At 40.2% G+C, this 27396-nt stretch overlaps 1 protein-coding gene across 1 annotated transcript in view; it reads left to right on the top strand.

Moving 5' to 3' along the window:
- ARID2 (AT-rich interaction domain 2) overlaps positions 1-27396 on the top strand; it is a 166747-nt gene that overhangs the window by 50025 nt on the left and 89326 nt on the right. The window contains exon 4 of the mRNA XM_073327994.2: positions 27109-27242. Coding sequence (XP_073184095.2) covers positions 27109-27242 — 134 coding nt within the window. The remainder of the gene's footprint in view (positions 1-27108; positions 27243-27396) is intronic.

Raw genomic sequence — 27396 nt, 5'->3', positions numbered from 1 at the left:
ACCAGATAGCAAATGTGAAAAGTCCTCCCTGCACCCGGACCCCTCCACTGAACCTCCTGCACCCAGATTGCCCCACACTAAACCTTCTCACCCCACACCTGAAGCCCCCCACACTGAGCCCCCCGACTTGGATCCTACTGGGCTGAGCCTGCCTGCTCACACCTGCCTGCTCACACCTGGCTGGCGCGGAAGGCCTTGGGGTGCGTCAGGGTTGGTGTGGTAGTGCGATTCAATATCTCTGATTATTTTAGATAGTTTTAGAAATAAACTTCTAAATTGTTTCTTCCTTTGCATACTACTTTTAATAATCTAAGTATTCTATAAATCAGTAGACCAACACACAGTTTGGTTTGTAAAATAATTCTGGTCTCAATTATCCTCAAGTAACTCTGGTTAGCTTTGAAAAACTTAAATAATTCTGTTTAAATTGAGTAGTGTTACTGTGCACTTACACATTCAGTGTTTGAAAATTCCATTCATCCACTCAGTGGTGAGTGGGAATTATTATTAATCTTTGGAGAGTAGCAAGATCAAAGGTCATCAGTTTCTGCCAAATTTAAGTTTTCATTTTAAAAAAAGCTGCAAAATGACTTTGAAATACAATTTAATTAAATTCTGATTTCCTGAGTCTGCAAACAAGCCGTTCCAGAGCTTTTGCTGCTGCTCATAACTTCTCTGAACTTCAGCAGAATGAAATTAATAGCACCACAGGTTGTTTCACTGTTGAGATTCATATATTTGTGGACAGTTGTGAAACTAACAAAAATAGTATCAATGTCACTTAGCAGCTGCTTGGAATACTAAGGTCCACCGCAGCAGATAGTGAAGCATTTCAAGAGAAGAAAGAAGTGAAAAATGGATGTTGTATTAGCTAGTGACGCAGTGCTAAATTTGTATAGAGTCTTAAGCTTTGCCTCTCCCCGACCTATCTTCTCCCTCTGTCTACTCCACTTGCCCCTACCCCTTCTCACACCTGTCCCATACACTCCATTCTTCTCATCCTTTGCCATAAGCAGCCAGGTGGGAGGGCGGGCTGAGTAAAACTGTGAGGCCCAGCTCTCTGGTGTATGTGTCGCTGTGTGTATTCCAGCCTAGTGCAGAAGGGAGGGCTCGAAGTGCATAAGTGTGCTGCAGAGTGAGCCCGCCCCACACTCACCCCTGCCCAATTTCCTTCTCCAGTTCTTTGGTTCTTGCCGCTTGTAGATTTGCTGTGGTGGGCTCCTCTAAATGAGGGAGACAGCCATCTAACCACCTCTAGAAGACAAGGATGGAGAGGGCACAGGAGTGGAGAAAGGTCACCAGACCTCATAACACTTCAGAGTGAAGATGGGAGTGTCACTCTGCAACCAGGAGTTGGGGGCATTTGAGCTCATCTGTAGGATAAATGGAGTTGAGTGTTGCAGGCAACAGAAGGGCCCTAGACCTAGAGGGTGTAAGGGGTGGTAGAGAAGCAGGGCAGGCCATGGTGAAGGGGGTGGTTGGGAGGAGGGAAGTGGTTTGGGGATGGTGGGAATGGGGGCATAGGGAAGGTTTTAAGAGATGGATTTGTTGAAGAATGGGGCTTGGTGGAATGGTGAGTAGTGGCAGGGAAGAGTTTGGGGGTGGGAATGTGGGGCTTTGGGGGGCGGAGGGTTTTGGCAAAGTGATATTTATGGGGGCATTTGGGGGTGTGCAACAAGGTGAGTTTATTTGGGGGTGGGAGATGTGTGTTTATTTGGGTGGGATGGGAGGAGGTTAGGGTTGTCTATTTGGGAATGGGGTAGCAGACAGTCGGATGGATTTAAGCTGGGGCTTGTTGGGGGGTTATTTGGGGTTGGGTGGGGCTGTGGAGGGGGATTGAGGAGATGTGGGTGGGAGCTGTGGGAAGGGCAAGTTGTTGGGGGAGGGAGGAGGCATATGGCGGGTAGTTATTTGGGAGTGTGTGGCAGGGGGTAAGAAGGTCTGAGATGGGTGGGGTGGCTGCAGCTGGTTGTAACTGTGTCTGACTTTGTCTCCTGCAGCCCCTCTCCTCTCCCTCCCTCTGTCTTGCTCCCTCTCTTCCTTCCTTACTGGCACCAGCCTCAGCACCTCTTGTAGGCACTGAGGAGGGATGGGTGCACTGTGGCTCTTCAAGGGGCAGAGCTGACTAACTGAGCGCTGACTGCACTCAGAATGGACTCTGCCTGCAGCATCACACTTGTCTCACTCCCTGCCACTGGCTCCAGGGACTCAGCTTGCTCATCCTGTTGCTGGGCAGCCAGGAAGCTTAGCACCTAGCTGGCCCTAGTTCCACCAGAGCCAGGGTTTCATCTCTGGCAAGCTGGGCTTTGCGCATGGGTGGTGGGGTGGCTCAAATGTATGTGTGTGGGGAGGAGGGGCTGAGCTAGCTACCCACTGCCTATGCCCCTCAGTCACCTTCCATCCACAACTCTTCCCAGGGCAACTGAGCAGTGGACACTTTGAGGAGGAGCATGAACCTCAGAGGGATCCAGTGGGAGAGGCGGTGGGGAGAGAGGAATTCCAAAGTGCCGGAGTGTCACTCCATCGTGGATTTCAGGTGCCAAAGCCATACTCTAGGATGCTCTGACAGCACTGCGTTCCTGGTGTTAGGATAGTAGTGGAGATTGTTCCCTAGTGGCAGGTTGTGGGCGGAAACATGTAGAGAGACCACTCAAAACTGATGAAACTCTGGGAGAGGGTAGCAGGGAGACAAGAAGAAGAGAGATTTTGTTCAGGAGAGGATTCTTTAAGTTTATCGTACAACTACTAGCCAAAGGCTGATATTAAAAATGGTATTCTTGAGTCTTGGTATATTGCCCTGGAAGAAATCCCAATACCCTCCCACTTCTGTTCTGTGTAGTTTCTTAATGTCATCACTCGGGTCTGGGCATGGTCTAGTAATGCATGAAGCAATGAGAGGCTACACTTCCCGCTAGCAGCAGATTGGGCTTTTTGCTAGGCCGTTGGTTACTTCTGGGCCTAACTAGTAAGCTCAGCCCTCCCGCATCTTTCATATCCGCCTCTGGCTCGTAGGTGTCTGCTAAATTTTTGAAGTCCTATATGCTAATGTAATTGAGAGCAGAATTTGATTGTGTGGATGTATATGTATGTGTGTTTGTCCTTTTTTCTTCCTTCCTCCCCACCCCACAACAGGTAATGTATTTCTCATTAAAGGACTTTCAAAAAATTCAGATATATTTCTATTTTTAGTAGTCATTTCCCCCCTAAATTATTAGACCTACAAAGTTTAGAAAATCTAGACACACGTATATTATTCAATCAAGAATCTGTTGTACAGGCAATCTTTTCATAACTTTCTTATAACATCTTTATTAGTGCTTTTTGCTACAAAAATAAGGTCTGCCAATTTTAATTTTACAACTTTTATTACACTTGGTCCTAATAGGAACATGATTGAAGAAAATTTCCCCATTTACTTGTCCACTCACTCTCTTGTGAGAGAAGTCCATTTTGCCAAAAATAGCAAATTAAAATGTAGGAAGTATTTTGTTTGAATGACTTAATAAGTTGTTTAGAGAGGGCTGCAGTCTCCTCTTCATGGGCCCAATATGCCAAGTTTGTGTCCAAGAGTTTTCTCGAATTCATCATCATAAAATAATTATGCAGAATGTAATGCCATCCAGAATTACACACTGCTGGGCAGGGTAGAGAGCCACAGAAGAAAGGAGAAAACTTGGATTACTAACCACAAACTTTGTGCTTTATCAGATGTTGCTTGAGAGACATCTAGGATCATATACATTTGCTTCTTCATATAACAAACTTTTTTTTTCCACTCTAAATTCCTGGCCCCTCTCTCTTGCTGTGAGACATATGATATAATAATTTTACAGTATTGCTAGTCGCATAAATTATTTCCGTTCAAAATTATGGAAGTGCAGTAAGTCTTACTGGGTTTACCCAGGATTTGAAAGGCCTGGTTAATCTGCAATGGAGGATCAGATTTTATCTCCACTAAATCCCAGACCACATCTAGGGATTCAATATCATTGAGCCTTTTTCTAAAGCCTAATATCTGAATACTCTCACTTTTATTATTGTTTTCCATTTTCTCAGCCTTTCTATAAAAATATATTCTCTATTACCAGTGCACTGTAGACCACCGTAATATTTTCCACTTCAGTTTTTAATAAATCATATTTTGAGTTTACACTTCAAGTATTTTTACCTGATATTTCACAGTAACCTTCTAAATTGGTGATTTGTGGGGCAAAAGTATTTTTTAATCTCAGATTTCTTCTTCTTTTCCTTTTGAAAGAAATTTGCAGTGATTATATTTAATACTCAAGACAGATACTTCCCAACAGGAAGTCTGATCTCTTGGCCATTTCAGTACTCAGAGTGCACACCATACCTCTTAGTTTTCTTTCTGTCTTTCTGTCGGTTTTCTAATGATATTACATTGTTGCTAACCAAAGCAAAAGATGCTGCTCAGACTTTCGTAATTAGTGTTGCAGTGATAATTCTAAAACTTACCAGCAAGTATATCTGTCACCTTCCCCTATCTGATTTCTTATTTTCTTTAAATCAGAAACTGTATATGCAGAGTTCAGATGTAAATTTCACATTATACAATGCTTATTTGCTTCATATAAGTGTTTGAAATTGGATAACACTTAGGTCCTGATGCTCTAACGATTTACGCATATGCTTAACTGAACTTCAGTGAAACTACTGACAATCTCTAAAGTTAAGTATGTGCATAAATCTTTGCAGGATTAGGATCATTTTAATTTCACTGCACATTTTATGTGAAGAAAATAGCTAGTTTAAACTTTTTTATATCTTAAATATGTCAGCTGACAGATACAGAGTAAATATTTATAAAGTTGATAAAATAATTCCAAGATTTAGCATCTACTGGGAACTATGTTGTGTTTCTAACTGATGTAATGGAGTGGTGGAAAAGTCTGGAATTGCTGATATAAAGTTTATTGATGCTTCATGCTTACATAAATATTTAGTGCAAAAATGGAAGTGGAAGAGAAAATTGCAGATCCTATCAGTATGAAGATTAGTAAAAGAAAATGCTGAAACTAAGGACTTATTTTTCCCATAGGTAGTGTGTTCAAGCTGTTACACAACCAAGTCAGAAGACTTGGGTACTACTCCCAATTCTGCAACTGACTGACTGTGTGTCCTTGCACAAGTGACTTTACTCCGTGCCTCATTATCATGATCTATAAAGTGTTGCTTAGCTACCTTTATGGAATGTTTTGAAATCCTGAGGTGAAGGGCTATGTTGAAGGCAGATATTTTATTATTGTAATAGAGTGGTAGATTTAAAAATATTTTAATATTTTAGTTCTTGTCTATGCGCTACTGTGCATGTGTGTAAGACATAAAATGTTTATAAAGTTGCATTTTTATGCAGCTCAGATCTACAGTTACAGTCCTTCCTGCGAGATAATTACTGTGCTGTCTTTGATAGTGTTAGGATCTACCATCAAAGCACCTTTCCTGCTCCATTTGGAAATTTAAAACATTCACATTCCTATTGTGTTGAAGAATCCCAGCAGGAAGCCCATTAAACCAGATAGTTGTTACTAATTCCACCTTTTTCCCCCTGAATGTTTGATCCATCTGCTAAAATTTTCAAGAATGAATTTCCATAATTTCAGCTTTACTTTCTACCTAAATACATGAAAACTAACAGAAGAACGTTGGTTATGTTCATCAGAATATGGAATAGAGTTTAGCAAAGAAACTGTAAGTATATTTAATTTACATGAAAGGCTGATCCATAAGTTGAAGGCAGAAAAATGTATCTAGCAACTGCAGTTGCTGAATCAGTTGTCATAGAACTTCGGGTAGTACAATGATGCGAAAATATGGTGTAGCAGTATTTTAATTTAGATGTATAGATTCAATAAATTTAGGAAACAGCCCACAAGTATTAAGAATGCACGAGCACTGTTTTGCTTTATGACACTTTAATTTCATGCTGTTCTTAGACATTTTAAAGAACTTTCTTTTAAATCATTCTAAATAAATTATCTAAGGAGACTTGTACCACCAGATATTGCTGCTGCAAAGTAGGTTTATTTTACAGTATTAATAGCTGTCAACAATCTTTAGAGTAGCCTGTTTGGCTTTCTTTCCTGCCTATACCAGACTGGTAGCTCTTGCTTGCCTTACTTCTAAGCTTTGCCTGATTGGACTTGAGTCTTGAAGGCAGCTTTTGTTAGATTAAGATCCCCACAATAGTGTGGAAGACTTTGAGAAACAAAACTCGGTCCAGCAAGACCTTGTTTACAACAGACTTTACTGTTGTACTTCTCCATAGCTGCATGGATGGAAAAAGAGGTTCAAGCTCTAGCATAGAAGAGTCTGGTCTACAAGAGGAATGCCACAGGTGGAAATGCATCTGTGGTGAATAATGACTACAATGTGTGCTAATGTATCAAGGAGTCTGTTTTGGGATATCAGCCTGTGTGTCAATACCCAGAAGCCTCAAGGGGAGAGTTAGGCACACTTGTTCACTAGCAGAATTTTCAACCCATAATTCCTAATAGTTGCAGCTCTGCAAGAGGTAATATTGCTGGAGGCTTTAAGGTAGACAAGGTTCAGGAGTTTTTACTGCATCTAGTGCTGCTAAATGACAGCGGTAGACATGTGAGCACCCAGTCTTCACTACAGCTTTCATCACTGGTAGCATCACTGATACAACAGTACTGAAAAAGAAAGTAAAAATTTTCCTAGAATAAAGAAGGCCATAGAGCAGGGTATGAATAGGGTGAGAGTGAATAGACAGACCGGAGGCCAAATCTGGACTGTCAGATGCTTTTGAGCAGACTGTGAAATCTTTTTTTTACTTATCATTATCATTATTTCTGTGTTGTTTTCTCTGGAGTCTGGACCATGACTGTACCTTGACCAAGAAGTCAATTGATTACCTTTGCCATAGAGGGTCTCAAGACTTAAATATATATTTTTAAGTCATAAGAGGACAGGGAACCAGCACTGTCACTTATGTTGGGTCTGTTTCTGCATATCTGTACTTGCATGATACTTTCAATCAAATCAATAAGGCTACCTAGGTAAATAAGAATTTTTCATGCAAGAGTCTGCTGAATGGTGTTCTGTGTGACTTTGGGCAAGTTATATAAATGTTCTATGGCTCAGTTTACACGTATAAAATTATTGAAATATCTCACATGGGTGTTGTGAATTAACTTTATCTCTGTCAAGTCTTTCGAGTTCTATGGTATATAAGTGCACTACTTGTTTTGTTTTATTTATTGCTTTTTTAAGACTATTTATCATGGAGCAATTATAGTTGTGCCTACTTAGTTATGGTTAAGGATGTGAGCAGAGGATCATAATAAACCTTAATTCTTCTTTGAGTTGTATCCCTATGGGTGTGCCACTATAAGTGTGTCTGTCTGTGTCCCTGCATTGCTGATCAGAGAAAATCGGTAGCTGTGTCTGTGGGGCCCGCACATGCGCTGTCTCTTCTTGTGCTGAAGATGAGGTGGCCAGCATGCATGGGCTAATTGTCCTCAGTTCCTTCTCAACTACCCCTGGCTAGAGATGGAGCCTTTAGCTGTCTATTAGTGGATTGTTAACTCTGCTTTTCAGTTGTTAATCTTTAGCTTTTAGAAGCCCTTTAGCCTTCTTTGACTTTTATTTGGCCGTGCCTTTAAAAAAAAAAAAAAAGAAAGAAAGAAAGAGAAGACTTTGTTCTGTGTTGACCCGCAGTAGGGGGGAACTCTCCACTGGACAAGGGTATGCCCAGTTCTCTGGGCTTCAAGAAGTGTCACACTTCCAATGAGGCAATCCTAGTTGTGGACAAACACTCTCTGTGGCGAGGGCCACATCCAGTAAAAGTGTTCCCTCTGCCAGCAACTCCAACTGAGATCCCACAAGGACAGAGAGCTCTCATTTTTATGGCAGCAGTTGTCCAACCCCAGTCCTCTGGCAAGTGTGAAGTCTTCTCCTCAACCTTCGACTTTGAAGGATAGTGGATTGAAGAAATGGTCCAGGGACTCCTCTCACAAGTCGAAAAAGAGAGCAGGAAGTCCCCCTCAGCAAGCCCTGGGATAGCCAAAAACGATCACTGTCTCGCTTGGTATCCTCAGCACTGCCAGTACTGAGATCATCCAGCAACCGCACACCGAAGAGATCATATGGGCGAGGTCCCCATCTTCCCTGGCATTGCCACCAATGCCGGGATGCTCTGTACCAGCAGAATTCCATCAGGCTGGTTACTGGCTGTGTTGGAAGCTCCTGACTCTCCACCCTTCAGTGCCAAGATCAGAGCACCAAGCCATGGCCGACCAAGGGGTATTTCCCCACAGTCACTCCGAAGTCAAGTGAGGGATTGTAGACTGAAATGAACGGGATTTTTCCATTCTTCTCCCAAGCTCCATATGGGACCCAGTATCAATAGGGTCTGGGAATGTACCACCAGATGACACCGCCACCATCTTGGTATGGTAACCCATGGGAACCTCCACCAGGTATTATGCCATTGCAGTAGCCATACTGGGACTTCAGAGTGGCGCACCGCCAGCCTGCCTCAAGGGCACTAAACATTGAGTGAAAGCCTCCCAGGCATGTCTCCTCGACTACAGCATCGCGGGCCTCAGAACCCCAAGAAGTGGAGGAGCAAGAGGTGACCACAGAGGAGGAGGTCACACCCAAAGCTGTATCCTCTTCTTTGCCAGATGAAGTGGTCTTGTCGTCACAATCTGCCATGGCAGATGATTTCCACTTCTTCCAAGAGCTGGCAAAGAGAGTGGCAGACACCCTCCATATACCATTGGAGGAGGTTAAAGATACACACCATCAGCTTATCGATATCCTTCATGCATCATCTACCTCCAAAATTGCCCTCCCAATTAATGAGTTCATCCTAGACCCAGCCAAGACAGTGTGGCAAACCCGGGCTTCGATGGCCCCAGTGTGCAAGCGGGCGTACAAAAAATATTATGTTCTCACAGAGGACCACCCAATTCCATCATGGTCGATGCTGTGCACTCTCGTAGACGACAACACTACTCTAGGACAATGCCCTACAACACAGATTGGAAACGTCTTGATCTCTTTGGTAGGAAGGCATATTCCTCAGCCACCTTAGTTTCGAATTGCCAATTACCAGGTGCTCACGGTGAAATATGACTACTACAAGACTTTATTGATAAATTGCCAGAGAGCTCCCAGGATTCCTTCAAGGCCATCATCCAGGAAGGGCAACTGGTGGAAAAATAGCTTTGCAGTTTGCCCTCGACACTGCTGCCAGGGCTGCCAGGACTATCTCCACAGCTGTGGTGATGAGACAGGTATCATGGCTTTATCTGTTGGGTTTCCCGTAGGTGGTGCAGACCCTTCATCTTTGAAGGGATGAAGCTCTTCGCTGAGAAGACTGATGCCTTTCTCTGTTCCTTGAAGAATTGCAGGGCCACTCTCAGGACCCTTTAGCCCTCAATACCAACAGAGGCCTTATTCATCCCATTTCCTATCACAGTGGCACTATGAGCTCCAGAAGAAAAAGGGAAGGTTCTCAAAACAAAAGGCTTCTGGTTCCCAGTCCTCAACCCAACCACCTGCCCCAAGGCATCATTTTGGATGGGCAGGTCGAGGCACCGTGAAACCACTCCCCACTACCACCTGTGACTACGCACCCATTTGACCATTGTTTGGCAGCGATCTGCAGTGCTTGGGAGTGCATAGCATTGGCCAGATGGGTCCTAGATCTGGATATTCCATCCACTTCACCTCCCCCTCCACAACAACCTTCCCTGTCCCTCTTCAGGGGCCCTTCTCACAAGAGTCTACTATAGCAGAAGATAGATTCCTGCAGTGGGAAGTCCTAGAACCAGTACCTCAACATCTATGAGGAAAGGGGTTTTACTCTCATTCCTTCCTAATACCCAAAGGGAATGGAGGTTGGAGTCCTATCCTGGACCACAGAGCTCTCAACAAGTTCGTCAAAGCTCAGAAATTCAAGATGGGTACCCTATCTACAACCATTCCATTCCATTACTGGAACAGGGAGACTAGTTTTCGGCCCTCGACCTACAAGATGCCTACTTTCACATCTCCATACTACTGGCTCACAGACGTTTCCTAAGGTTCATTCTGGGGCACGACCACTACTAATGGAGTCCTCCCATTTGGACTTTCATCAGCCCCAAGAATATTTTTCCAAAGTTCTGTCAGTGATGGCCACCCATCTATGATCTCAAGAGATAATCATCCAGATAAGTGTCAATCATTATCTCCTCAGAGCCTGGTCACTTCAGGAGGCTCATTGAGCAACCGAAGACACTATACGCTTGTTCGTGGAGCTGGGACTGCAGATCAATTCACGCCAGTGCAACGCCTAGAAATCATAGGGACTGGCCTACACGCACTATAGGCCAAAGCCTGCCAACTTCAGGAACGGTTTCTAGCCCTGGTATCACTCATAGACACAACTCAATGCAGCCCTCAAGTGCAAGCCAGAATCTTCCCCCAGCTCCTGGGGCATATGGCAGCCAGCACAGTGATGATTCCGCATGCCAGACTTCACATGCGATGCCTACAGCTGTGGTTCAGCTCAGTTTATAGACCAAACAGGAACAGTCTGGACAAACCCCTGACACTGCCTACCAGGATCAAGAACTCCCTGGACTGGTGGAAGAACCCAACCAATGAATGCAAAGGGATCCCCTTCTTACAGGCGCCATCTTAGTCACTCCTTAACCACAGATGCATCCATCATAGGATGGGGCACGCATTTAAATGGTCTTACAGTGCAAGGCAAATGGTCGCCTGCGGACATCAATCTCCTCAAGCTCAGAGAATTCAGGAATTCCTGTGCCAATTTCTTAGCACTGATAATGGGATCACATATAAAAGCCCTGATGGACAACATAGCCTGCATGTATTATATCAGCCACCAGGGAGGAGTCAGATGGTCCTTTCTATGCACAGAGGCAATGGAAATGGTGCATCTCTCACAACATCCCCTTATTTGCGGCTTACTTCCTGGGCACACAGAACGTGGTAGCAGACAAGCTCAGTCGCACTTTTCCACATGACTGCGAGTGGAAATGCACTCATCAGTACTTCATGACTTGTTCGCATGGTGGGGAACACCATGCACAGACCTATTCGCCACTTACCAGAACAAGAAGTGTCCACATTACTGTTCCAGGGCGGGGACTGGACAGCCCTCTCTGGGTGATGCTCTCCTTTTCCTGTGGGACAAGGCCTACTTTACGCCTTCCCTCCATTTCTTCTTCTGCTGAAGGTGCTGCTAAAGATAAAGAGGGACGGAGCTTATGTAATTTAGCTTGCTGCCACGTGACCGAGAAAGACCTGGTACCCTTATCTGATGCAGTTCACGATGTCCCCACTGATCTCCATTCCGGCCACTCTGCACCTTCTCTCTCAGGACAAAGCACCAACTTGGGAATACTTCGACTCAAAGCATGGCTCCTATGTGGTTCCAACACCTAGAAAGTTCATGCTCAAAGGAAGTGCAAGAGGTTCTACTACACAGTAGAAAGTCTACACGACTTACTTACTGGAAGAAATGGTTCGGGTTCCAGATTTCGTGCACATCCCAACAAATCTCTCCAGTGTTGGCAACTCTTCCACACATTCTGGAATATGCCCTGACCCTTAAAAAATCAGGGTTATCTCTGAGATCTCTTAGGGTCCACCCAGCAGCTATTATAGCATTTCACCAATCAGTAGAGGGGTACTCAGTTCTTTCGTACCCACCCACTAAAAGGTTTCTTAAGGGAATAACAAACCTCTTCACTCAACCTCAACTTCCTACCCCCTTGTGGGATCTAAGCTTAGTGTTGAAAGGGCTGATTAGACCACCTGTCAAACCTGTGGCCACCTGTTCGCTAACATACCTATTGATGAAAATGATCTTTCTGGTTGCAATTACCTCAGCTAGAAGGATAAGGGAAATATCAGTTCTGATGGTGCATCCCCCCTACACAATATTCTTCCCTGACAAGGTTACACTTAGGCTGCATCCAAGGTTCATCTCTAAAGTGACCTCCTCGTTTCACATGAATCAGTCTATTCACCTTCCCGCCTTCTACCTCAAGCCTCACCAAGACAATAGGGAGGCCATTCTGCATACCCTAGATGTTAGGAGAGCCCTTGTATTCTACCTCGATAGGACAAAGGCCTTCAGGAAGTCCCTTAGACTATTTCTCTCTATGGTGGAAAGATGTAAGAGCTCAGCGATATCAGCCCAAAGACTATCCAAGTGGGTCTTGAATTGCATCAGACAGTGCAAATTCGGACTCAATCTGTACACATTCCATGAGATTGATCTCCTTATCTGTTGCCTTCCTCAAGGATGTCCCTATCACAGAGATCTGCAGAGTTGCAACATGGGCGTCAGTCCACACCTTTGTAGAACGTTATGCAATCACCGGGGACTCTGCCTCCGATGCCATCTGTGACAAACCTGACACCAAAGTCCCAGCCCTCCAAGGGGGGTACTGCTCAGGAGTCACCTACAGTGAAGCAACCATAGGGTCACTGTTTGAAGAAGAAAAAGAAGTTACTCACCTGGTGCCGTAATGATGGTTCTTTGAGATGTGTGTCCCTATGGGTGCTCCACTTCCTGCCCTCCTCCCCTCTACTTCAGAGTTCTCTATGACTCTCTGTAGATAAGGAACTGAGGATGGTTAGCCACCGCGTGCCAGCTAGCCTCGTTGCGCAGCACGAGAAGATCCAGTGCATGTGCGGGACCAGTGGACACTGCTACTGAAGTTCTCCAATCAGCTGTGCAGGGATGCACCTTCAGTGCTGCAGCAATAGAGACACACATCTCAAAGAGCCATCATTACTGCACAAAGTGAGTTACTTCTTTGATGCTAATCCATAACTTGGTCTTATTAAAATTTATACCTATGAAACTTGTGGTCACTATGGAATATTAGGATAATTTTTGCTAGTTTCAAAGGTAGTATCTATCTTGGTCACTTTTGAGTTTTTAAAATTTTGAAAGTGTAATTATTTTTCAGCCTGTTTTCCCTCATGTATCAAAGTTTATAAACGCACAAATTCACATATGTAGATTTCATAAACATACTTGTACGTAGTAGTTTATTGGAAAATTGGTTTTGAAGTAATAGTTATTTGAAGTGTTTTTTTTATTGACTTATCATTGTCTGCAGAGATGCCTTGCAGAGATTTAAACAAGTCTCTTAAGCACCTAACAACTTCTAAGAACCCAATTGGATCATTGCTACCCCTAGTTCCTAATGCTGTCTGGAGCTAAATTCCACAGGGTCCCAGAGCTTACTGCCTGACCATCCACCAGCTTTCAGAACACAACAGCATTCCTAAATTCTTCCTTTCCTGTTAATTCTTGCTATCTTGCAAGCTAAGTAGCGAGACAGCCCAACGATTCTGAGGCACCTAGGAGCTTGCCAGGGCACTGGGAGCCAGGAGTAGGTTCTGATCTTATTCGACTCCTTAATGTTTTATGTGAGCAGAACTTCCTCATAGTTCAGCCAGGTAAATGCTTTTGTGTTTAAAAGTTTAAGCAGTAGAGCACGTAACTATCTCTGCTATGAAATAATGTGCTCTTACAAGCAAAGAGCTATAGAGCTCATTTGAGGCAAAAAAACCCTAACCATACATTTCTCCTTCATAAATGTAAGAGATTCATCTATGCAAATGATCATTATAATTAAGATTGGTTTGGTGAATTCAACATAGCCCTTATACGAATGACATAAGAACATTGTAACTAAATTTCTAAGCATTAAAGTGATGGAATGACTGCTTATCATAATTTATTTTAAGATATTCTGTGGCTTTTATAATTGCGTCTTGTGTCCTTTCTGAGTTGTCAAAACAACTGTAAGTCACAACACAGCACAAGGAGTCAGATCCTGGGTTGGCGTATATTGACATATACCATTAAAGGGTGAATTTATGCTGATTTATACCAGCTGACCATCTGGCCCAAACTCTTTCAACATATTCCACTTTTATATCATGAAATTATTATTCAATTTTTTCATGAAACCATGCTATTTATAGTTGGAATAGTTTTTCTGATAATTTTTAATGAGGCCCTTGAAAATGCACAAGGGAAGTTCTGTTTTTGTTTTTTGTTTTCCTTACTGGGAGCCTTATCTGTGTCTATTTACATGTTAAAAAATAGTTATGAACTAAAGACAACAAATAATCACCTCCATAATTTGATACTACTTAGTATAATTTTTAGTTTAAATGTAGGAGAGGCCTAGGACTGAGCTACCATAGAAACTGACTCCTGTAGCGAAGGTAACCCTCTAGGCTCATGTCACCAACAGAACATAATAGGAAAGCTTGCACTGTAGTCATATGGATTTTTCTTTTGCTTTTTTAAAAGCTTTTAGTACTATAATTTGAATGTTTACAATATTCAGAAGAGACAAATGAGGACTAATTAGTAAATTATAGTTAATACCTATTTCAGATTTATCTACTTTGAAACATATTAAAATGTTCTTTCTATACTTAATTTAGTATTTGATATGTATGTAATTAACTGTTCGGATCAGGATTTGTTTTTGTAATGTACAATATAAAGGAAAAGACTAAAAGTTTGTAAACTATTGGCAGCCATATACAACTTCTGTTTAAATTCTAGAAATACACTTGGGCTAACAGGTCTTCATACACATAGATGCATGACTACATAAATACATTCTTAGCACGTGGTAATTATATTTGTGATGGTCAAAGCACACAAGAAATTGAGTATACTAATATTTGAATCTTTTTTAAAAATCTCCTGAGCAAAAAGAATCTCTGAAGCATTTTTAGCATCCCTAATATGTGTTTTTATATTTGTAAGTTGTTAGCAGCTTCTTGTAGATGCTTGTATTTGGCAAAACGAGTAAGTAAGTTTTAATGGAAATCACTCCCCAAGCTTTAAAATCTATTTTAATCACTGGCTATGTTTTGAATTATTGAACTGTAGGAATGATAATTTATACAATTCAGGGTTATTTTTATATTTTGTAAAGAATCTTTGTATTTCTTATTCGAAAAACATAAGTGCTTGTACATTTACATATTATACAGGTTAAACAACCTGAGCACCATCCCACCCTGTGCACCGAATGAGGCAGGGCTCTTGTGGAAAAAATAGTATGTGATTGTGTAATTAAAGACAATACCATAATGTATCTTCACAAGGCGGCAAAATTAAGGTTGCGTTTGTCATTTGTTAACGACCTAAATATTTTAAAATATTTTTTTTATGCAGTATAGATGTTGTATAATATATGTTGTTTTAGTTAAGTGTATTCTAATATAAAATATGTTTATTGCAAACTTTCTTATACTGTAGACACATTCATTATAGTATTGTCAGTTATGCATTTGCTGCACAGAGCAATACTAGGAACTATGGGATAGGTTCCCATAATCCAATGGTGTTGCAACATTTACAGGGAGTATTATGTACAGATGTAGGGCAATAGTTTACCTGAAACAGGATGACTAGGGTGGGTGTATTGCACTGTTGCAACTTGCATTGGATCAGCCACATAATATAATTCTCTAGTGTAGGCAAGACTAAAAATTAACACAGTCCCTACTCTGAGGTGCAACCAGGTATTCTCACACGCAATTAAAGCAAAAACCATTTCAGAGCGTGCATACAGCTTTTCCCAGACATAATTGTGTGTGATTTCTGTTTAATGTGTACACACCTGCCAGGCTACACTGATATTTTTGTATCAGTGCAGTTTGGGGAAATCCAGGTGGCTCTTCTGTTCTGTATCAGTCCTTGCTGCTGACACAAAGTACGTGGGTGTTTTTTCAGAATGGGTTAACCCTTTTGGGAACCCAAGATTATAGGATTTCTTATCCAGATCCCAGAATCCTGCCTGCCTTTTGCTGCCTTGCTTGATGAATCCAAGACCAGGATGATAAGCAGCAGTTCAGCTGTCACTGAAGCAGCAACAGAGTGGTGTTTTTAGACGACTGAAGGGGAGGTGGAGATATCATGTGAACAGCAATTACCTGAATTACATTTCCACTGTCCTTGCTGCTTATGATTCATAACCTCTCTGAACAGAATGGAGAATGCTACATAAATGCCTGGAATGAAGCAAAGAGGTGCTCTAGCCCGACAACCTGAATGTGGATTTTGGAAATTCACTGACTGCCAGTGCCAAAGAAATCGGATAAGAATGCTCTCTGTCATTACTTTACTAAAAGTGTGGTTTGGGGAAGGAAGATTAAGAGGAGTAGGACTCATCATTCTATGGCTTTTATTAAATGGATACAGCTAGTGTGGCCCAGAAACAATCTCACAAATTGAAGGTGTAATAGATCTCTCCATATAAAATCTTACAATAATATGCCTATCCCAGAATCCTTATTAACGACTATTTAAATGTTTGCATGCCTCCTGTAATTTTGTTTGCCCTTAGTATGAATCCAGTGCTCTGAACAGGCCCACTTTATGTGTATGTAATATTCCTTGTAGGCCGATGTAGCATGGGATTCTTTTGTCTTCCTTCAATTCAGGATAACAGGAAATGCCAAATAGGGCCAAAAATGGCACTTTGATTATATCAACACAACAGTTGTGTTTATTTGTTCCATTTAAACTGTATTGTAACCCTATTGTAAATGCTAATTGTTCTAGTTGTATGTCTCCTAAGCTTTTGAAGTATTTGCCTGGGGAAGGTGTATTTGCTTCAGCAACCATGCCAACAGGAGGAACTTTTAGGTTAAAAAAAAATATGGAAGATGGGGGGTTGCGCCTCTATTCCACTGACATGGACAAAAATATTTTGAAGTTGTGACATCTGTCTAAAGCAGTGGATCTCTTCTAGAAGAAACCACTATTAGAAATAAGAAAACTAATTTTCCCTTCTTTCTCCAGCACTTGCATGTTTACCTTCGAATCCTTATCAACCTCTGTACAACCTAATTATGAAGCTTATACCTATATTACAGCTGCTGTACAAAAAGGGAGACATGAATTTAAAAATCAAAACAACAAAAGCCAACTTTTTTGGTGGAGACACAGGGTGGGTGAGGTAATATATTTTATTGGACTAACTTTTGTTGATGAGAGAGACAAGCTTTGAAGAAGACCACTGTGTAAACTTGAAAGCGGAAGTGGGTTCAATAAAAGATATTACCTTATCCACTTTGTCTTTCTAATATCTTTGGACCCACATGGCTACAACAGCACAGCAGACAACTTTTTATGTTGAAAGGTAGACGGTACTGACCCAACACACCAGAAATACAGCACTGTCCTGGAAAATATGCCACCAAAAAGAAACACTCTCCCCATCTAACAAGCAGCCTAAAAAATTCATCAGGAAATTCAAACTATCGTAGATATCTATGTTCAAGTCAAAGATCTGCTTACCATTGAACACTCAGAAGTCTCCATCATGGCAGTAAACATCTGCTGTCTTCTCTTATCCTTCCTGTCATTGCTATGTTTCCTCCAACTTCTTGTTCTTTCCTTCCTCATTAATCTTATGTCTCTCCCCTTCTGATGTACATTTGTTCCACAAGTAGCAGCATTTGCTCTATCATCTTGTGGAAATTGGCGACAAGAACTACTTTGAGGGCTCTTTCTGTATTTACCTCTTTGAGGTAGATTATTCTGGGATTTGGGATCTTTGTGTTCTTCTTTCCCTGGTTTTTGTCTTGACAGTCGATATGCTAATGTCATCAAAAGGTGTATGTATGGCCTGTCTGCCCTAAATTTGGATGCCTTTGGTAGTGCTCTTCTCTGCCATCATCTTTGTGCTGTGATTTGCACCATATCTTTCAGTGCAAAAAAGAAAAGTGGAACTTAACAAAAATAAGTTCTTAGAGTTTATAACATTACTGGAAACCAGCAGAATCTCTGCTTCCTGGCATCTGGCCAGATCAGTGAGTTGTTTTATATCAGAAAGAGATGTATTAAACAAATTCTTTAAATTATTTTATTCCATTCTAGCCTCTGCTGTTGTAAGCATCAGGCTTCTTGTGGAGATTCTGTAGAGTAGGTGGCTCAAGATCTCCGAAGCTTTAAGATAATTCACCAGCTGTCACTTACTTTAACAGTTAACCCCATAAATCAATCATGCATAACTTCCTTTCTAGGCAAATTATGGCAGCCATACCAGCAGGTTCCATGGATGACTCACTCATCTGTGCCTCCTAGTGAGCCAAATACCACAGTTCCTTTACAGCCAGGAAACCTGATCAATATGTTTTGGGGCTGTTTAAACTTTAAATAATAACAGCAGAAACAAAAAATAGATGGATCAGAAATGTGAACTTCTTGGGAGAGATGAAAATACAGTACTAATACCTAGTCTGCTGTAAATATTGGAGGAGTAAATCTCAAAAAAATGGGTTGTGTAGACCACAGCAGTTGTCAGGGAAGGGGATTAATATTCTTTCAGCTAGAAGGAGGAAGAAAGCCGTCTACAAGACTCCAGGAATTTCTAAAGTAGCAAGGTGGGGCCAGCTCGCGGGAATTTGTTCCCCACAGCACATTATTGTCCACCTAGACTAGCAAACTGAGTAAAAGTCATTTTCAGCCCTATTGACAAAGTCCTACCTGTACTAGTGGCTCAGCAATTTTCAGCACTGGCTCAGTTTGATGGTGTAGATAGGCCCTTAAAAGGAATGTGTTGTGGGGAGTAGAGGTGGAGTCTAGCAACTTGAGTCAGACAGGATACAGCTGCATCAGAGAAGAGAACCAAGGATCTTCCTCTTTTCTTCTAAGAAACTTTGGCAGGGTCCACATTGCTAAATAATTTTTGCCTTTGGAACTTTGGCTGATAAAAGCCTGGTTGTATTTGTTTCACATCAATTTAGAAAGTTCAATGTTGAGAGAGTTATTCTCAAGTTCCTTATTAAACTTCAAAGCCATGAGTGGCTCTGCTCTCTGTCAGTGTGTCAGGAAAATAGGAGCAGTGCACTTTATTGTCCTGAGATGCAGAAAGATAATTAACCTTTAAAAGTTTGTGGCTTTTTAATTTTAACTTGTAGATAGTAATAGAATAGTCAGTTCTTCATTTCAGGTCAACAAAGACTGAAGAATAATAAAGTCAAGGCTCTCTTTTTGTGAGGTGGTAATTATACAGAATTCAGTTGTTTTAAACCTATACCCTACTGTCAGAGTTGTGATATCACCATGATAGGTGCTATATAAAGCTACAGATAGTATGCTCCTGTGGTTCTTCAGCATTTTCATATTGTGAACTACTGCTTCAGGTGGACATCCTTAGATGGCTCATCATTCCGCTCTATCCCATATCTTCCCGTTTGTAATTATACTGCTTGGTTACATGGTGAAGTAATTCTAGACTAGTTTTAATTAGACAAGAAGTAAATTAAGCTTTTAATATTATGGATGAAGCTGTGTACTTCGTTAATCTCCCACATTTTTGTGTATGTGTTGTTTATTACCTATCCATAAGTGTAGGTCCTTACAGTTTTTCCTATAGTCCCAAATCTCCCTTGTTTTTTGTAGTTGTCAGTGCTCAAGTTCTCTCAAGGTCATATAGAAGTTTGATTCTTTCCTCTCATACCACAAGTGTGTTATCTCCTCTAGATTTGATGCTATTTGCAAATTTTGTTCAGAGTTGAATTTTCACCACAGAAACATCCAACAAAGCCATGAAGCAGACGTGTGGAATGCAAAAAATTTCAGTTGCGTTGAGATTTTGAAAACTAATTGCCAATAGCAAGAAACTTTCTTTGACCATGGCGAGATTGGAGGAAGTGGGCTAAGCCATACATTTTTACAGAATTTAAGCTTTCATTAAGCTTATTGACATTATTGACAGGGTTTGGAGCTGCACTGTATTTCCACTAGCCCATTCCACCTAGGTATATCTCATTTAATTTTTCATAGAAAAGGAATGTGAAGAATGATGGGTTAGGAATGTTTCTAGCCTTTCTGGGTTGATAAAATAACTTAAGTATGAACTAAATGTGAATTGACAGTGCAATCTTCCTGAGTCTGCAGACAGACTGCTCTCGTGCTTCTCCTGCTGTTCATTGCATTATTAAGTAATTGCAGAGAAAAACTAACAAGTCTTGTCAGCTTCAGTGTTCCTGTTCAAAATCATGCGGGCAACATTGAAACTGACAAGAATCATCCCACTTCAAGTGGTCTCTGCATGTTGTGGGATCAAGGTGCATATGCTACAAGTGGAAATATACAGAGACTTATGACAAAGAACTTCAGTTACATGTTAGTAAACTTCATTTTCACTTGGTTGCTACTAAGAAGAATTATGAGCAGCAGCAGGGGCAGGACTTGGGGCTACTCACGGGGGAGTAACTTGGAGCCATATACATGGGAGTAGGCTCAAAAATGAGGCTCAGAAGCTAGGAAAGGCATACAGTGATTTCCACTTCCATCAACACATGCACAGCAGCCAGAAGACTGAATAATGTGAAATCCATACCTCACTGAGAAATTTCCCCCTTCCCTCCAGATAATCAGGTAGCTGCTGGGACGGGACAATAAGTAGGGAGCAGTGGAAGGTGGGAAGAGAGAGTGTGAGCGCTTCCCCTCTTCCATCAGAGGTGAAGGGGAGGGTGCTACTTAATATTTTCAGACGTATGCTAGATACAGGCTGGTAAGAAAAAGAGTTTCAGGAAGGACTCGGATGCAGCACTCTGATAAGAATTTTAAGTCTTTTTCTTGGTAGCTGAAAGTAAAGATAAGAGGAAGGAAGCTGGGATTTTCACTAGTGTTGGCCTAGACATCTGTAGTTGGGACTTCCTCATCTGTTGTATAAGCTCTCGGTTAGTAGGCATGTAATCAACTTTTTGTGTCCTGATTTAGTTGGTCAAAAAAAAATCTAAAGGAAAGCTTGAAGTGTTGGAGTAGGCCTACAAATAGCAAGACGACTGAAGACTGACACTTTTTACTCAGATAAAATGCTGGTGGGTGTAGTACAAAAAACCTAGAGAGATACAGTTGTATATGGTATTGTGAGAGAAACAGTTTCACACAGCACCACAGACCACAGCTTGAGAACGGTACATACCAATTCATGGCCACCATTCTTGGTAAATTCCGTATGCAACTGGCTCATATACTATCTGGACTTCTTCCTGTTAACTGTTTTTCAAATTTCTTAACACAAGTTTTATTTACACTTTCTGATAAAATAAAAAGTTGCTTTATGTTATTGAAATATGTAGTTTAAATAGGCAAAAATATTAGTCACTTTCATAAAGCTAATTTCCTCATCATTTTGATAAAAACAATAATCTATTTTAGTAACATAACATTCTAAAACTAAAAATCAGGTTGCAAACGCTTTTGAGGCAAACCAGCAAAAAATCAGGAAATGTAAGGTTAAGTCTGGTCCCCCGATCCTGAAAACACAGGCTTAATTTTATTACTGGATTAGTCCCATTGGGACTACTCATGAGCCTGATGCTAAATCAGTGGGGTAAATTTCCTTGACTTCAGTGCACTTTGTGTGAGGCCTTATAGAAGTAAAATTCAGCATGTGCATAAGAGTTTTCAGGATCAGGGCTTGATTTTGTGTCTCCTTTGCTATCAATATTGGGAGTGAAAGCAGTCTTTAACAGGCCAGGTTTTAATATACACTTTCTCCCTTATTGTGACAATGATGAAAAAACTAATACAAATTTACTGACCTGGTTTTATTTTATTTTTTGTTTGTTTGTTTTGCTTTTTGGTTATTTTGTTTGTTTTTTTTAATTTGCTCTCGGAGGCAAGTGGATGAGTTGAGTTTGATGAAGCTGAGTAAAAAATCTAATTTCCATAGCACTGGATTTTCTTTGTCTTTTGGGTTTTTAAAGTTAGAGCCCAACAATATTTTTTAATTGAAAAAAATATTAGAATAGTTGCCAGGGACTGACATTTGCTTATTAACTTCTCCAGAACCCGAGGCTGGAAATACTTTAATGTCTCTAAAAAAAAATGTAGGCTGATTCACTATCTAGGCACCTATACAACAGTTTTTCCCGTTGTGATTTTTAGCAGCCAATAGTAATGTATCTAAATTAGGGCTATCGATTAATCACAGTTAACTCACACGATTAGCTCAGCAAAATTAATCGTGATTAATCTTGGTTTTAATCGCACTGTTAAACAGTAGCATACCAACTGAAACTTATGAAATATTTTTGGATGTTTTTCTACATTTTCAAATATATTGATTTCAATTACAACACAGAATACGAAGTATACACTACTTGCTTTATATTATTATTTTTATTACAAATATTTGCACTGTAAAAATGATAAACAAAAGAAATAGTATTGTTCAATTCACCTCATATAAGTACTGTAGTGAAATACTTTATTGTGAAAGTGCAGTTTACAAATGTAGACTTTTTTTTGTTATATAACTGCAATAACTGCATTCAAAAACAAAAAAATGCAAAACTTTATTGCCTACAAGTCCACTCAGTCCTACTTCTTGTTCGGCCAATCACTAAGACAAACAAGTTTGTTTACATTTATGGTAAATAATGCTGCCCACTTCTTATTTATGTCATCAGAAAGTGAGAACAGGTGTTTGCATGGCACTTTTGTAGCCAGCATTTCAAGGTATTAACATGCCAGATATGCTAAACATTCCTATACCCCTTCATGCTTCAGCCACCATTCTAGAGGACATGCTTCCATGCTGACGACGCTCATTTAAAAAAAAATGCATTAATTAAATTTGTGACTGAATTCCTTGGGGGAGAATTGTCTGTTTCCGGCTTTGTTGAACCCGCCTTCTTCCATATATTTCATATTATAGTAGTCTCGGATGATGACTCAGCACATGTTGTTCATTTTAAGAACACTTTCACTGCAGATTTGACAAAACGCAAAGAGGGTACCGATGTGAGATTTCTAAAGATAGCTACAGCACTCGACTCAAGATTTAAGAATCTGAAGTGCCTTGCAAATTTTGAGAGGGACAAGGTGTGGAGCATGTGTTCAGAAATCTGAAAAGAGCAACACTTTGATGCGGAAACTACAGAACCCGAACACCAAAAAAGAAAATCAACCTTCTGCTGGTGACATCATACTCAGAGGATGAAAATGAACATGCATCGGTCCGCACTGCTTTGGATTGTTATCAAGCAGAACACATCATCATCATGGACTCATGTCCTCTGGAAGGGTGGTTGAAGCATGAAGGGACATATGAATCTTTAACGCCTCTGTCACGTAAATGTCTTGCAACGCTGGCCACAACAGTGCCATGCGAATGCCTGTTCTCACTTTCAGGTGACTTTGGAAACAAGAAGCAGGCAGCATTGTCTTCTGCAAATTGAAACCAACCTTGTTTGTCTGAGTGACTGGCTGACCAAGAGGTAGGACTGAGTGGATTTGTAGGCTCTAAAGTTTTACATTTGTTTTATTTTTAAATGCTGGGGTTTTTTTACATAATTCTACATTTGTAAGTTCAACTTTCATGATAAAGAGATTGCACTATAATACTTGTTGAGATGAATTGAAAAATACAATTTTTTTGTTTTTTACAGTGCAAATATTTGTAATATAAAGTGAGCACTGTACACTTTTTGTATTCTGTGTTGTAATTGAAATTAATATATTTGAAAATGTAGTAAACATCCAAAAATATTTAAATAAATTGTATTCTATTATTGTTTAACAGTGCGATTAATCATAATTATTTTTTTTTAATCTTGACAGCCCTAATCTGAATATAAAATACTAATGTCTAACTCAGAAACCTGGGAATTTACACTGGGATATGAAATAAAGCACTGGTGTCTAACTCCAATGGTTCTTCAGCTAGAGGTCACTAAATCATTTCTGGATTCAAAGAAGATGGTAGTCAGAACATGATCTTAGTTTACATATCTTGCAAAACCCCAGAGCTAGAAATGAATGCTTTATATGACTGGAAAGATGAGGGTTTTTTTCAGATCATATGAAAGCATGAATTCCTAGCTTTCACATTTGGAAGTTAATGCTTGATCTAATTCATCTCAAGCCTTGTTTTAAAGCCATGTTAGAGAATTTAAATAGTTCCTCGGGAAAACCAGTTCAGATATATTTTGGAATGTGTGGAATTATGGGACAAGTATCCCATGATTCGTCACACTGTTTCCTGTCTGCCAGTCTAAAGTCAACCATTCAAGTACAGCTTTGTGCTCTTTTTTAGCCATGTACACTCGGCAATGAACGTACCAAATCTCACTGTTTATTTAGAAGTAACCACTTTGCATTCATTTATTGATGCCATGCTGTTAATTTTTGTATTACTGGAAAACCAATTTGCATAGTTATTCAGTACATCTCTCCCCACTACTTTTAGACCATTTGATCCCACGTGTTGTTCAAGGCTACCTCTTGTGCAGGGTTTGCACATGGTTCTTTGACTTGGTTGTTACATTCTCTTTAAAAAATGCATTAACCATTTAAAAAAGATTACCAGAAAATTGTTTAAAAGTTGTAAATTGAACAAGGCCTTGGAAAACAAAAAAATCGCTTCTAATCTTTGTGTTCTTCCTGCCTGATGCATCCAGCGATGCAACATTCAGTATAGAATGCATAACAACTCATTGCTAGGGAATGGAAGTGATTAGAGTAATGAACTTTGATGGTGGCTGATCATAAAGAAAAGTAAAGCTTCTATTGTGTTGCATCTCCTTTCCTTTTATTGTATTTCACCAAAAGAAATACTGAAAAAGTATGTAATTGTGTGGATTTTTCTAAAGTATTAGTCTTTTTAAATGTCCCATCACTCCAGCAAAGAGTGAAGTTATTTAAAAAGGAGCTGCAGTCATTTTTTCATTTTGCTCAGAGCCATGTTGTTGAAAATGCACATGCTAAAAAGCACCTCTTGACATATGTAAGCTATAAATAGTATTTGGTTGATATTTTGATTAAAAGGCTCAAGGGGAGGAAAAGAAGTCAGAAGCGGAAGGAAAATGAGCTGAAAGGGAAGAACTGAACATTTAAGTCCTAAAGATTGTGGGAAGGGAAATGTTAACATTTGACGTAAAGTGGAAAGAAAATTCAGTTACTCCTAATTTTGGGGGTCTGCTCTTTTTAAGACATTAAATGAAAAGGTAAATAGCATCAGTGAGGATCTTTATTTTGAAGAAATATAGAAGCAACTGTATTTAAATATAAATTTATTCTAATCAGCAAAAGCAAAGTGTTATAGTTAAGATTTCTGCTAGGTCCTTAACTTGCCATATGGAGCCTATGTAATAAAGATGGTTTCCCAGCAGTGGGTCATCTAATAATACTTATCATTTACATAGTGCTTTATGTGTTCAAAGTACTGTACATCTGATTAATCATAATTGTTTTATGCAACACCTACTCACAGCCCTTTTTAACTCTTAATTTTCTTCCTCTTATGAGATTAATTTCAACCTTTAATAAAGCTTTTTATTATCAAAATTATATTTGGTTGAAATTTAAAGATATGTTTACGACTTTTAGGCTCTGGTTTGGGAAGGAATTTAAGCATCGTTCTAATTCTAAGCATGGGAGTAGTCCCATTAAAGTCAATGAAAATAGTCTCACGCTTAAAATTAGGCCAGTGGTTTTCATCTGGTCCGCAGACTGTCTCAGGGGTCCATGAAAAGTGACTATGAAAATAAAGTTTCAGATCCCAGAAAAGGCATTCAGTTTTTCTCATCAATCAAAAGTATTTGCATACCCCCACCTGCAGGTCAAAACTCAGAAGTGTTGTCATTATTGTAGAAGCCCAAGGTTTAGCGCCCTTACTCTCGCTGTGTCAAATGCTGTGCCGAGCATTGCAACATTTATAGCTGATTCTGTTCAGTCAGTTTTCAGTCTAAGACTTCTGTGGCAGGGGGTTTGCAAATGACAGGTTGAATTTCCAAAGGGGTCCACACCTCCATTCTAAAATTTTTAGGTACCCGCAAATTTTAAACAAACAATTTAATACTGTACTCAGCAATGATTGTGAAGCTTGGTTGAGGTTTTGGAGTCAGAGGGAGAAAGAGGGTGGATAGTCTGGCTGCTCCTCTTGCTGTTCTTTCCAAAATGCTTGGGGGGTGTTCAACCCCTGGCTCTGCTCCAGGCCCACCCCCCACTCCACTCCTTCCCCAAAGCTCCAAATCCCCCTCCCTACTGCCTCTTCCCATCAAACACACAAATCCTACTGTCTCTTTATGAAAATGCTTTTTTAATGTCTTTTGTCTGGAGAAAAAAATTTCCCTGGAACCTAACACCTTCCCCTATTTACATTAATTCTTATGGGGAAATTAGATTCGCTTAACATAGTTTCGCTTGAAGTCGCATTTTTCAAGAACATAACTACAATGTTAAGCAAGGAGTTATTATTGTACATCATAAGGTACACATTAACAGTGTGCCTTGTTACCACCAGTTTGATGTATCCAGCCATTAGTGTATATGGTTTCTGTTTTCCTATCCCTTTTGACATAGCCTGTCACCTCATAAATTATCACATTCTGTCTGCGTTACTGCATGAGAGATTCTAACGGAGTTCCGATAGTGTCATTTAGGTTGCTACTGAGTCTTAGCATTTTCAGCGTCCACATGTTGTATTTAGTATTTTCTTTAGGAACCACTACTTTTAACTTCAAAAAGAAACGGAGGACTTGTGGCACCTTAGAGACTAACAAATTTATTTGAGCATAAGCTTTCGTGAGCTACAGCTCACTTCATTGGATGCATGTAGCCTGTTGATTATGTCTATGTTGCCTACTCTTCTCCATATTATGCTTCTAATGGTAAACTATGCAAAATATTTCTGATGACATTTCTTGTAGTAATTTGTAATTACTTCTACCTGCAGGTAATAAAAGCACATACAAAAATACGTCGGGTAACAAAAGCAAAAACTGATCCACAGAAAAACAAAATGGGCTTAGTTACAAGGTGGCTAGTTACACTATAACTTTTAGCCAACGAGTATTATTGGCAAATATAAACAAATTTCTTATCTAAATCATGATTCCACTTATCTGGCTGTATCACCTTTTGTCAGTCTGATTCATGGTTTTGTATTATATACCACAGTTTAACTGTTGCTTTCACTAAACATCTTTTTCTACAGTTGCTGCTGTTTCCTTCAGCAGTTCAACTCTTAGAGGACAGGGGAGTTAGTTGGTAAATATTAAAAATCTTTGCTTTCTTAATTTCAGCTATCTAGAAAAGTACGAGAAAGTACATCATTTTGGGGAGGATGATGATGAGGTACAACCAGGCAATCCAAAGCCACAACTTCCTATAGGTGCAATTCCATCTTCCTACAATTACCAGCAACACAGTGTGTCAGGTAAATTACATTTTTGAGAAAGATTGTTGTGATATTTATTTTAATTTTCCATGTTTTAACTGGGACAGTCCTTAAATGCATTTACAGTGTTATTAAAAACATCAACACTTTATGTCAGTCAAATCATTATCTAACATAAAATATTTTCTCCTGT

This window comes from Lepidochelys kempii, chromosome 1 (genome assembly GCF_965140285.1).
Source record: "Lepidochelys kempii isolate rLepKem1 chromosome 1, rLepKem1.hap1, whole genome shotgun sequence".
In the NCBI taxonomy this organism is placed as follows: Eukaryota; Metazoa; Chordata; order Testudines; family Cheloniidae; genus Lepidochelys; species Lepidochelys kempii.
Note: the sequence above shows the minus strand (reverse complement) of the source record. Positions and strands in the feature narration are given on the sequence as shown.